At 39.0% G+C, this 14,224-nt stretch overlaps 1 protein-coding gene across 2 annotated transcripts in view; it reads left to right on the forward strand.

Annotated features, from left to right (window-relative positions):
- Nucleotides 1-14,224, forward strand: part of PXDNL (peroxidasin like) — a 283,093-nt gene that overhangs the window by 144,049 nt on the left and 124,820 nt on the right. For both annotated transcript variants that reach the window (XR_014710245.1, XM_084619291.1), the window contains exon 4: nt 3,151-3,222. Coding sequence is in view for 1 of the 2 variants with exons in the window: in XM_084619291.1 (XP_084475417.1) it covers nt 3,151-3,222 (72 nt within the window). In the remaining variant the exon portion in view is untranslated. The remainder of the gene's footprint in view (nt 1-3,150; nt 3,223-14,224) is intronic.

Raw genomic sequence — 14,224 nt, forward strand, 5'->3', positions numbered from 1 at the left:
GCTGCATTTAACTGGTATAAGTGATCCATGAAATAGTGGCATTTCCATGGCAAGGAGCAGGACACTTCCATTAAAACTGTAACTGTTACGCCAAAGCTGGGATTGCTTCTAGCGGTGTAACAATATTTTGTCGTTTTGTTTTCTATTTCACACTCAGCTTTTAAAATCAGTGGTATGTTTTAAATTCATGCCACAATTCTCCTAGTAATTCAGGCAAGTGAGGAAGTGCCTGGTGTGAAATTTTATTATTGCAGCTGTACTTTGCAAAATTCAAGAGAGAGAAATCTGTTTTAGAGGGTCTGCTTGTGTAAGCTGCAGATGCCTTTCATTTTCCCTTAAATGTTAATTTGTGGGGTTTTTGGCGCTTTTTATTAACACACAACATTCTCATGTTTGTTTCTGGAGAGAGGACTTTGAGAGTTACTTTTGCAATGTCTGATTTGCAGTTAAGTCAATTTGCTTTCTCTTCATTCAACCAATAGTTCGTACACACTCTTTGGCCTTGTCTACCCTACAGACGCTTTGCGGACATAGCTATAGCAGCAGGTGCAGTATATGCCAACAGAAGGAGTTTTTCTGTCAGCATAGTAACACCGCCTCCTCGAATGACATTAGCTCTGCAGACAGAGGCACTCTTCTGTTGACACAGCTGCATCTACACTGGGGGTTTTGCTGGGATAGCTATTTCACTGGGGATGTGTGTGTTTTTTCACACCCCGACCAACGCAGCTATGCTGACAAAACTTTGTAGTGTAGTTCTGGCCTTTGTTATGAATGATTTTACATGCAACATGCTGTCCTGCAGTCTAGTGTGTTTTCATTTGGCCAAGAGGTCTTTTAGTACTAGTGACGGCATATCTTGGTGTATAACTTTCACATACTTTTATGTTGTTTATTTTCTGAAATTGTCATCCTTTAAGTCAGTATTTTTCAGATTGTGAAACTGCCCTCCCTGAGGAGATTGACTTCTTCAGAGAAAGATGGAGTATGATCAAAGGGAAACAAAAAGAGGAATTTGTTTATTTTGTTTGTTTGTTTCTACTTAAGAAGCAGAAAAAACAGAAACCCTATTTCCAACATACCAATGACAAGTTCCTCGTCATAGCATTTTCACAAACAGGAAACTCACTAAGAAATAGCAACTATGCCAGTACATAATGCTGAAGGACAAAAATAGGGATAGAAGAGAGGAACAAAGGGAAAAGAGGCCGTTGGGAGAAGAAAAATGGAAGGCAAGAAAGTTTAAAAAAATTATTCTTTAAGACTTTAAGACTGGTAGAGGATGGAAAGAAATCATAGTCCTATAAAGCTTTCAGTATATGAATTTGGCTTTGTGTTTTTGTAAGCTTTGGCTGACACACATACTCGAGGGAGGAGCATGAATAGACAAGTAAACTAATTCCCGGGAATGTGGTAGAGGCAGCCTAGGGGAAAGCATATCCCCACAACTGCCTGTTCATAGGTACTAGTCTTGGGAGACAAAGTCTGTCATGCTAGAAGGCATCCAAAGGAATATACAACTTACTATATTAGATCAGGCCAGTTATCTGTGTAGCCCATTAACTTGTATCCCACAGTAGCCAGTACCAGATTCTTCAGAGGAAGGTGCAAGAGACTGTGCAGTAGGGATATCCTGCCCATGGGTAAGATTTCTTCCTGACCCCTATCAGTGGAAGGTTGGCTTATGCCATGCAGCATGTGGATTTATGGCTCTTTCCAGAAGCTTTTAGCTGTTGTTGCTCCTTCTTCTGACACCAGTGTCACCCTTTGCCAAGTAATAATGGATGTTTGAGGCCTAGAAGATTGATTTACCAGTGAAGGCGAAATCAGTGACATGGAGTCAGGATGCATTTTTAATATAACTTGTTTATTTACACATGTACACCAGTCCTGGAACAGAGGCAGTCACAAACAGCACCCCACATGCTCCCCCAAAATATCAGCCAACATACACAGACCTGGGTCCCAAGAAGCTATACGGTCCCAAATATAGAAAATATAGCAAGAAACAAACTCCCCTATCTGCCACAGTTTCTCTCAACGATGTCTGCATAACAAAAACTAATATTACACCATTTCTTCAAAGACTAAGAATGTGTTAAGAAAAAAAAAAACTTGTAGACCATGTGTCGTGACCTCATGACTCTGGTCATAACATTATATTATTTTTATGTTTGCTATTGTAACTCTGATGTTCTTGTTCATATAAATGTCTAATCATGTTTTGATTCCTGTTAATCTCTTACGCTTATGCTCAAATAAATTGGTTAGTCTCTAAGGTGCCACAAATACTCCTTTTCTTTTTGCGAATACAGACTAACACAGCTGTTACTCTGAAACCTATATTTAGATAGTTAAGGTTAAAAAGAGGAAATGCTAGGATTAGGGAGTGACATTCTTCTCATTCAGCAAATGACTTCATTCGGGCTATGCTCATGCCCCTTTTGTATTTGCTTTTCACAAAGATTCAAACAATCAACTATTTGCATGCAAATGTTTGTGTGAATTTGAATTTGAAAGGTAAATTTGAAATTTGCTTGCTCAAATATTTACAGAAACTTTATTTTGTACCAGCAGTGCTCATAAGATCAACCACTCAGTGAACAGGTACAATGCCATATAGCTTATCTGAGCAATCACAAGTAACCAACACAACTTGGGAACCTAGTTATGCAGGAATTGCCATTCTAGTTCGAAATATTGGTCCATCTTGTCCAGTATCCTGCCTCCAATAGTGGCCAGAATTAGTGGATTTAGATGACAGTATAAGCACGTGTGATCAACCCAGAAATGTGTTTAAAAAAAAAAACCCACGGAAAAAATTGAATAACATACATGTAAGGAAATCATAGTCTTAAAGGCTAAATATGTGTGATGGATTGTTGTGCATTGTTTGCTTGGCTCTGCTGACAAGTATCCAGTCTGAACAGCCTCTTGTTTTCCTTAAATATATCTGTATATGCTCTATAGGTTAGCTTTAGCATTAGAAAAAAATACTGATATGTTTATCCAACACGTATTTTTTTACCTTGTCACTCAGGAGATGCCATAATGTCCTTAATACATTTAATGACTTAATTCTAAAAGAAGACAAGTTAATGCAGTGTTTGAGTCTGCTATTTCTCATTGCAATAATTTGTTTTTTTGCAGTTTCTTGTACAAGAATGAAATCCACACAATAGACCAGCACACATTCAAAGGACTTGGATCATTGGAGCAGCTGTAAGTAACACAATGCAATTGATTAAAATGTCTGTGGTATAATTCCCTGATTTTATTTAAAAATTAGAGAGATAAATTGAACTGCAATTCTATAGCCAGAGTCAGTTAGAGTACAATAATATGCAACAATGTATCTTCAACTGTTGTCTCAGAATGGGAGAAGATATACAGCAGGGATAACTTTTAGATAGATTCATAGATATTAAGGTCCGAAGGGACCATTATGATCATCTAGTCTGACCTCCTGCACAATGCAGGCCACAGAATCTCAATTCACTGTGATAAAATATTAAAACATTTTCCAAATGTTTATAGTACTGCCTAGCTTTCTAAATATGAACATCATCCTACATAGACACAGTCTGCCAAACATTTTCATAATCACAGAGTGAAATATGAATCATAAAATGTGGGGAAAATACATAAAATGTTAAAGGTTTACTGAGCCAAAGTCTGATGTATGCTATTCTCAATTTTCAGTAGTTATCAGTAAATATTTTTCTTGAAAACCACAGTCATTTAAGACACTTTCCAAATTAATTATGGCTTCAAGATTACTTTTATTGCAAAATGGAGATTTTGTTTGTGTTAGGCTAGAAAATGCACAATATTACTTATTTGCTATTGTAAAGACATTTACTATCAGAAATTACTGGAGCTACTGAGAATCATGTTTTTAAAACTTAGTAATTCTCAGGATGACATCTAATTATTGCATGAATGACTCTGTGTCATTACCTCAACAATTCTGCCTATAAAAGCTGTTATAGACATTAATTATTCCATAAGTTGAAAATGTTATGTTCTGAATTTATTGTCCTTACTTAGCATTCATTTCCATATAACACTAAAACAGATGTAATACAATTAAGTGATCAAAACTTTGGCTACTTTTGCATGCTTAAATGCTTAGATGTATTGGTGTAGGTGCGGCATATGTTAATTGGAATATCAGGAAATACAATACAACCTCCAAGCCATGTCCTTATCTTGTACTTTTTCCCCAATAAGATCTCCAATATTCAGCCTTTTCTCTCTGAACATATACTAAGACTCTCATCCGGGCCCTTGTGACTTCAAACTTCGAAGCTTTTCCTGTCACCTAACTCTCCCTGTTCAGATCCATTCAAAATGCTGCTGCTAAGATTGTCTTCCTGTTACTGTAGCCATGTTGTCTCCCTTTCAAAGGCCTCTCATCTGGCCCCCTATTTACCCCCATATCAAATAGTTACAAGCCTCTTGTTCTTGAGTAAAATTTTCAGAAGTGCCTAAATGAATTGCTCCCCTTCACAATTTAACACCATCATACATATCCTTTCTTTTATATTATATTCCCCCCTCCACTCCACTCTACCATTGGTGCCAACCATTGTTGCTCACTTGTCAGCTTCTCCCATAAATTTCATCACGCCTTCTTCCATGCCATCACTTATGCATCAAACTCCCTCACCGAACTGATCTGTAGAGCAGCAACCATGCCCTTTTAAGTATCTACTTCTATTGTGATGTCTCCAGTAAACTGCCAACTGATAATGGCTATTCAGGTGCCCAGTAGAGACTACTGCCACCATTATATTGCTATCTATTCTGTATTTATATCTTTTAAAAAGAAGAAAAATCCCCCTCAGTCCTGTAAATTGTGTATATAGCCTGTCTAAGTACCTGTATCTTCATGTCACCTTCCTGCCACACCTTCCAGTCTAAGTACCTACCCCTTCCTCCCTCCACCCTAGTTTGTTACACTAGCATATCATGTTTTGCCTTAAGTCCAATCGTAAGCTGTTTTTGGAACAGGGACTGTCTCTCACTGTGTGTTTTGCACCATGCCCAGTGTAATAGTGGAGGCTTCTGAATAGTAACCATAATGTATACAGTAGCACATTAATACACTCTCTTCCCCCCACTGCCACCTCACAATTCAGAGCACCATTTGGCCCTGAGCCTCTTGTCATGACATTCTTTAGAAACAGTCAGGTAGCAGGTAGAGCTACTACAGTCAGACTATTAGGGTACTGTGGTTGTTCATGTAAGGTGAGGTTTCCTACGTAAGTTAGGAGCTATGTCCCATTAACTTTCAAAGGGACTTGTGCTTCCAAAGTCTTTTTACTAATTTTTGAAAATCTCTCCCTTACGGCATTTCGTAATTCTCTCAAGTGTACCTGGGGCAATTTTACTTAAGGAAAGCTGCCTCCATCAATTTGTTTTTTTATCAACGCCCTTGCAATTTTGTGTCCGGCACAACAAAATCAGATAATTAGATTTGAGTGTTCAGTGGCTCAACATTTATCTATTTATTTTTAACCTAGTCATAGTTTTTCATCAGGACACTGCAGAACTGCCCAGTCATGCCTTTCTATCCCTCCAGATGTCATTGTTACCTCACAAGAGGATGCTACCCCAATACAGTGAAGAAATCTGGCAGATTAAATTGAGTTTCTTCATTTGCCTGCGTGTACGTTCTCTTTCATTCAGGGACAATTTAAAAAAATTAAAATCTGTCCAAAATGTTCCAACCTGGGTGCTTAAAGTTCAGCTTCTAAATCCATATTTAGGCTCCCAAATATAAAATTGGCCTGATTTTCAGAGGGCTGAATGGATTTAAGAAAATGGGTTTGAAAATGTTGGCCTTTTGCTCTATGTGACAGACAAGTCTCTGTTATATGCTACAGTTATCCTTAGCTTAAAAAAAAATTCAAGAAAATAGGCTAGTTTGGCATTTTGACTGAAGAAATCTCTCCTAAAAAGGTTTCAAAGTAGCAGCCGTGTTAGTCTGTATCCGCAAAAAGAAAAGGAGGACTTGTGACACCTTGGAGACTAACAAATTTATAAATAAATTTATAAATAAATTTCTTAGTCTCTAAGGTGCCACAAGTCCTGCTTTTCTTTCTCCTAAAAAGGAAGTTGAGCTTTTTGAGCAAAGACTTAATTGGCAACTTTGGACACTGGAAGATGTCCTTTAGCATTCCATTAAGGTTATGATGTCATCAAAGCACAGTCAAAACACATTTTTAGTGCTACATTACTCCTTCCGTGCCCCTCCTCACAACTATCTGAATCCTGCTCAAGTCAGGAATGGTACATGAATTCACTCAGCAGTGTCCACTTGTCATCACTAAGGGGCATTTGAGATCAGCTCCTGAAAAATGTCCATTGTATTCCCCTATGTCCTTTTTCACATTGGCAGGAGGAGGGATGACCTTTCAAAATGTACAGTTAGTAGAAAGTTTAGGACAGACTGGGAGCTATAAAAACTGGGATGGACCTATCTGTTGATCTTTCCAAGAGAGGGAGACACAGACTCCCCATCCGTTCTCCCAACTAGGCTGCTGATCTATTCGACATCCCAAGGTAGCTGTGAGAACATTTATTTACAGGAGCATCTGGCTCAGGATGTGAACTTGGATGACAGAGCCCAAAATAATCATGATCTGATGAAGAGACATTTAAACTACTGCAATGGGGTTGGGTGTCACAAGGAAGCATGTGCTGCTTTTCCCAGTTTTGTTAGTGGCAGTGGGTGGTATGGGAGGGGTTTTGATGCTTAAGCATTAATTGGAGGATGAAAAGAAAGGCAAAATGAAAAGGGGACTAAGCTTTTAAATGACAAGTGGGTGGAAGAACATCAGAGTTTGCAATGCATATTCTCTCTTTCTTATAAGCTCTAGTGGAGGCAGGGAGTGGAATCATTAAAACTATAAAAATGTTGTTGTACAAAATATGTTTGGGTTTTGTTTATTTGTTTAGTTTAACTTGGAGAAAAATAAGTTAAATTAAAAATACCCAGTAATAGTTTTGCTTTAAAATGCACTGTTTGTGCCAAAAGCTTGTGTGCATGTTGTAGACGTTTACTTTTAATTTTCATCTCTAAGACATTTATTTATCCACATCCAGCTGGCTTGAATAACTGCCATGAACATTTTCCTATATATGTACAAAACCTGCTTGCCTGCCCTTGACTGGTGACAGTAGAAAAACAAATGATGGTATTTTACATGCCTGTCAAAAATATATATATATTACTTGCGCAGAATGAATGGGTGAGCCAAATTTTGCAAAGCTGTCAGACATGTTTTTAGCTTTTGAGAGAGAGCTCTTTTCTCCAGCTGCAGATTTCTCTGAAGCCACTGGAAACATTATATATCTAATACCAATCTCCAGTCAAAACACAATTTGTAAATAGAGTTGGAAATAAAGAATTTTAATCAAAACTGAACATGGGTAAGTGCGAATCAGATCCAAACAACTTTGGCATAGACCAATGTGTGAGTAGTTAAATCAGAATGGGAACTAAATGCCTTGGGTTTGATCTTTTTTTAATGGAAAAATATATTGTCAATTTATGAGGTATACACTCTAGATGATCTCTAAAAGAGAGCTGCATCTATTTTGCCCAGTCCAGCCATCTGAAAATCCATAATGTCAAAAGTGCCCCCCCCATGAACGAACTTTGAAATGTACTTGATAATGTTTTTAACAAATGCATTTTGCTAAATAGTGACTTTGTTTGCGATACTAACAGTGCAGAACATTAACACAGCTGACGGTAAATAAGTTTCCATTCTGCTGTAGTAGTAGATTAACAGCCAAAGAGAAATTTAATTATTAAAAGTAAACATTTTTGACCAAATGGTGCCCTCTTAGGGTAGGACTAGAATACAATTGGAGGTGTGAGTGCAGCTCATGTAGGCATCTGCGTGGAAGCTTTACTTTAGCTAGCACAATTAAAAATAGTAATGAAGAGACAGTGGCTGTGAGAGCCCGCCCTGACCCTGGGTAAGTACCTCTGCTTCCTCACTAGCACACTTACAGCTCATGTAGGCACACCCACCCTAGCTTTAATCACACCTGTGATTGCAATGTAGACATTCTTCAGTTGAACTAAGGGTAGCTCTGTTATAATACCTGTGTTCTAGGGGACAGTCACCACGCTCCCTACAGCCAAACACCTTTGCAGTAATCTGTGAAGTGAGCAGGAGGTTTTCTTTCCCTTCTCTCCCTCCACCCTTCCTGACTACAGACTTGTATATAGAAAGCTAAGACTGCAAGCCAGACTGAAGCCATTTTTTTCCTCATTAACCAAGAAGGCCATATATGCACCTTAGCTCACTCTCTCGTCACCTTCTGGACAACTTGGCAGTGGTGTTGATTAACTAAAGAAGGAACGGTTGGCCTCCATAGGATGTTACAGGGAAGAAATGAGGGAAGGATATCAGTCTCTAAGAAAGAGTCAGCAAACCTTCTGGGTCACAGAAGGAATGTGTGTGTGGGCAGGAGCGGGGGAGTATCATCTGCTATCATTGTAAGACTCAGATACCAGTATTTCAGTGAGCCCTATTGCAACACTGTTAATATCTGAATATAATAAATTACTTTGTTAGTATTATGCTGTGATTAAACTCTAGTGGCACCCATAGTCCCTGATCAAGATTGAGGCGCCACCTAGTTATACGCTCTAGAAACACCTAAGAAGATACTGTTCTTGTGCTGAAGAGTTTGTGGTCTGACCAGTGACATATGAGGGAAAGGAGAGGGATACAATCAAATATATACCTCCCGCCCCTCCCCCCCCGTTTAAAAAAAAAAAATTCACTGCCTTTTATCCAGAGGGTTTCTTGTCCCTGTAAAACACGACGTCTGAGTAGGCTCAGCAAAATAAAGGGGGAAAAAACAACATAGAAACTGTTTTCTGTTGTGATTAGAGCAGGGGGTTGGGAATCCAGAACTCCTGATTTGCAGTATTAAAGTAAATCATGTAAATCTCAGATACTCCATTTCCCTATAGGTAAAATCACTATAATAATACTTAAGCTCTTTCACCGATAAGGGAGGTAACGAATATTTGAGCAGTATGTTGAGATCTTCAGTTGAAAGACTCTATAGAAATACCCATGTATTATAGTAATCTCTATTGTGATGTACTGTATCACACTGAAATGACTCATGCAGGTGATGTACAAATTAAGCTATGTGCCCTTTATTAGGATAGACTGTACCTGTCATCGTAGAAGAAATGCATGGGAAAACAATTCAGTAACTTTCAGCAGTTTCTTAATCAAGGAAGTGTTTCCCATTATGCAGAGATAAATTAAGAAAGCAACTAGAGTAACCAGAAACAAAACAGAAACAGTGAACATTAATCAAAAGCAACATTAGGTTTCCTCTGAATTCAGAGAGTGATCAAAAGAAAGGAAAATAACAACACTCCTGGCACTCCTCCCCCCGCCCCCCAACTAAACACACAACAAAAATTACTTTCTCTATTTGCTTTTTAATTCAGAAAGACTTAGAAGAAATTTTCTGTTAATATATCATTGACAACCTACTGAGATCATAATCTGGAGTTAAGAGCTGTAATTAATCTTACACCTCTCTACGTTATTAATTTGAAGATGTGCCACTTGTGATCATTTATAGGAAACCATGACTTTAAAAAATAAATAACAATAATTAAAAAAAAAACAAAAACTTAAGTGAAAATGTATGGTGCACAATAACATGTGAAAGAACATCCTTTTTCTTATCAGCAGTATGTTATAGAATAGTAATCCAGCAATGATTTTCTTCAGAAATAACAAATTTAGTGTTGTTGTGAATAAGTTAGATCTCCCTGTGGCTTAATATTTTGAGAACCTGGACTACATGCTTGCTGTCTTTTAACTGTTTACAAACTCCTGCAACCCTCAGTGTAAAGGAAAATACTTTTTAATTTGAAAGCAGTTGTGTACTATTTTTCAGTGTCTAGAATTTTTCATACGTTTTTTTGGTAAGTGTCCCTAACATATTGCTCCACATATATACACCTACATACACACTGTTGAATCTGAAACTGTGTACAATGTGTATTCAGAACAGACTGTGTAAATCTGACATTTTCTTTGCAATAGATCATATTACATTCAAAACTGTATTAATGCAATCTTTAGGGTGTAAAGGTAGGGTTGCATCCTGCGGACACTTGGCTTATGCTTAACCTTATGCAAATAAGTTGTTTTATTGAGTTCAAGTCAACAGAACTGAGAGTTCCCTGGGACTGTTCACTTGTGTAAATTTAATTATGTGCACAAGTGTTTGCTTGTTCATGGTCTTGAGCATTCAGTGGTCAGCACTTGCAAAAATTAAATGTTGCATGTGTAAGTTTAACTCTGCCCCAGAGGCAATAGGTGCCATATAAAAACTTAAGATAAGCATAAACATTTGAATACAATCCTTAATTATGTACTCATATACTATTTCTCAATAAAATAGAATACAGTTATTTTCTCACACCTTATGTGGTGAGGTCAGTGGTCATGAGCACAGTGTCCTAGGGACGTAACACTGCTGGCTGTTTCCATGTCCCGGACGGTCCACAGTCATTGCAGTAGATTCATGCTGTTAAACAGCAGTTGGAGGCACAGCAGGAACTATCCAGTCCCTTTTTTTGTAGGCTAGGATGAAAACATTCTGAAAACACCACACTTTAGAGGGATAGGAAGAAAGCCTGTGCCCTTGCTATGGTTTGGGAATTTCATAACCTCCTGCTTCTAAATCTCTTCTGCCTGGCCAAATACCATGATTGTCCCTGAGCAGAAAAAGCCCATCAGATACCTGCTCCTGACACTTCATTTGTAATATTCAAGCCCCAAGATGGTTCAAGTGCAAAGGCAACACAATGCATTTGGAAGATGGTTGCTTCTGAATGTCGATAGAAAATGAATCATATGGATGCAAAAACATGCATACACAGTGGGTGTTTTGTGATATGAATGTTTATTGATGACAGAAATTATATTAGATTTATGTCTATAAAGTGTGCTTAGGATATTTTTAACATGGGAAATGTGCATTTTTCTTTCCTCACGTACAATTTTTTAAAACATGAAAATAAACAAAAATCTGGATAAGACTGGAAGTTAGGAGGAGTTCTACTCCTAGTGCTCCCACCAATCTGATGTGTTTCCTTGGGCTAATCATTTCAGCTCTCCATTGGTTCTGTTTCCTGTTCCACCCTATATCTGCCTTATCTGTTTAGAAATTAAGCTCTGTGGAAGGGCAAAAACTGTCTTTCACTATGTGTATCCAGAGGGGCCTAGCAAAATGAGGCATCAATCTTGTTGAGAGCCTCCAGGAGCTACTGCAATACAAATAAATAATAATAAAACCAAACAAAAAAAAATCAAGAGAACAGATAAAGCATGAAAAGCTTCAGCTGAAAAGATGAGCGTTTCAGACAGCTAAGAACGTGTGAAATCAGGAGGGTTATGATAGAAAGACTTTTGCAACCTTAACAGTAGCAGATGTCTCTAAGCACCTGCTATAATATATTAGGGAGAGAGAGTATTTAGACATAAAGCATTTATCTTGTCAGGGAGGGCAGGGAGCCGACAAATTCACAGAGTAACACTTGAACACCAATTTATCTGTCCAGTGGCCTAATAGACGTTAAGCTTATTATTAAGGGGAATTTAATCTTACGCTTTAAAAAATCAAAGAACCTTGTACTGCCCTCACTTGCTACTCTCATTTCTTCATGAAATTTGAACAAAGCATGCATATTGATTTGACTTACTGGCGAGTGGGTATTCTCCATTTTTTTCATGTTTATTTTTAGGAAAGGAGGATGTATACACACCGAGCCCACCTTAAACAAAGAATGTGGTAGCTTAACATATTTATCAAGTCTCCTCTGTGCTCAGTTGCATTACATATTTGTTGCTGCTGAAACTGGCTTCTAGAGGGTGGAGTAAGGTCCAAATCTTATTTCTAACACCCATCCCAAGAGGACGGTGTGCATGATGGGAATTGCTGTATAGACTGAGTAATCTTCCCCCAAAGCTGTGGGCAGTAGGATGCTACTTCATGGCTGCTAGTGCATCCTCAAAACTCTACAGTATTTGGTTTAGTCTTTGTAGGTTTTTTAGATGACATTTATTACTATAGTGTCTGAGCACCTCAGAAACATTTGTGGATTCAGCCTCAAACGTCTTTTAACTATCATCTCCATTTCACAGGGACCCGAAGCACAGAGATTAAATGATTCACTCAAGGTTGCACAGCAAGTTTATGGCATATCCAGGAACAGAACTTGGATCCCCAAAGTCCCAGCCTGATCCCTTAACCTCCCTAATGCAGCCCCATGGCCTGTGGAGGAAAACAGTCTACAGCTCTGTGTAGTTGTAGAAGCACCAGTTCTTCCCCTCCAGCACCTATGTGCCCAGGGCCTGGAAGCACCTGTGGTGCAGAGCTTCTTTGCATGTAAGGCTCAGATCCCATTGTGTGAACTCTTCAAATCTTGTCCCCTTCTTTCCGCATGCACGAGTTCCCCTGCGTCAGGCCCCGCCTGCAGCGGTACAGAGATAGGCATCATTGTAAGTTCCTGAAGGAGGGTGAAGATAGCTCCTATGCCTGTGCTTATGGTGGCTAGGTCTATGACTGTACCACAGCCAAATGTTTCAAAGTTGGACACCAAGGCTGGACTTTTTATAAGTGTTCAGCATTGGTCTAACTTGCCTCCCATTGAAATCAATGGCAAAATTCCCATTGACTTTAATGGGAGAGGAGTTAGCCCTTTGCTGAATGCTTTTGAAAATCCCACCTTTCATTCATATTCAGCCCCCTACATAATTGGCCTGATTTCGGAAAGGGCTGAACTCCCATATCTTCCATGAAATTAGTTGCACTGAAAATCTGGCTACTTTTATATAGGTACCTCAATGTTGTTTTTTTCCTGTTTTTTTTAAATCTTGGTTCATAAATAATGGTTAACTTTCAAAAAACATGTGCAGAAATCTGTACATTTTATTTTCAGCTTGGACTGGCAGTAGAAATACTGGACCACATCCTCTAAGGTGCTGAAGTCTTTGGCTCCAATTTTCCACTATATGTGAGCTGCGCTTGGACATGATTGAGAGTGGTGGCCTTTGGGAGCTGACTGTGGCTCCTTGATTCAGAACCACACAGTCCTGGAACAAATTACAGTTCTGCTGCACAATACTTCCTCCCCACCCTGACCCATCCATGTCCTGTCCCTAGAATACCCCAGAACCTCCTGTCTCCATCTCTTTATACTAGGAGGAGAGGGATGACAGCTGGCAGAAGAGGCAGCACCATTACCCCTGCCATCTGTACACAAGTGGAGAGTTCCCCTTCACAGCAGTAATTCTCATCGAGCAATTTTAGCCATTTCAAGGTCATTTTGTACTACTTAAATGCATTTCAGATAATTTGGTCTTTCAGACTCATTGACTTTCCTGGGGACTGAGGTCTCTCAGGACCTCGCAGGTGGCAGTCGGGACATGTCAGGATAGAGCCCCCTGTATATTTGCAGTACTACCAACCTTGCAAAAAAAGCAAGAACTGCTTAGCCTGTTCACAAAAGATCTATTGACTGATAGCCAGAGCAAAAATCTTTTAATAAGCTTCAGAAATGTTGAGCCTTATCTATTACTTATACAAAACCTACACTACATTGAAAATACTTTAATTAAATAAATACCTTCATTTCTAAACCATACGTAACTTTGTCTGGCTATTGGGAATTCACTTTGTCAGAAATTCCTAAATCTGGGTGGATGCTTAACAGGCAATTGAGTCTGGAAAATTTGCATCAGTTGATCAAGATTCAGGTACTGCTCAGTGTGTTGGCAGCCTGTAGCATCCTGCTAAGTAATAAAACTACTAATTTAGAGAAACTGAGTGTGATGCCACTGGCTTCAAAGGAAACCATTGTAAGGTTTATAATTGGAAAATAGGCCTCAAAAAGGAGAACAGATAACGATAAAAGCAGGAAGAAGCCAGCCAGAGACTGAAGCCAGCACAGCATACAGAAAACCTTTCATGCAGATGCTGTTGCCCTGGGAGTAAATGGGGTAAAATGGGGTTCAGCTGCGGCCACCATCCCCCTCACAACCGAGAGCCCTCAAACCCAGAACTGTGTCAGGGCGACCAGCCCCTCCAGAAATGCTGTGACCCATTGGGGTGCCCTATTTCCCCTAGCCATTGGGCCCTTGGAAAAGAGACAAGG

The sequence above is a fragment of the Lepidochelys olivacea genome (genome assembly GCF_965140295.1).
Source record: "Lepidochelys olivacea isolate rLepOli2 genome assembly, chromosome: 2".
Lineage (NCBI taxonomy): Eukaryota > Metazoa > Chordata > Testudines > Cheloniidae > Lepidochelys > Lepidochelys olivacea.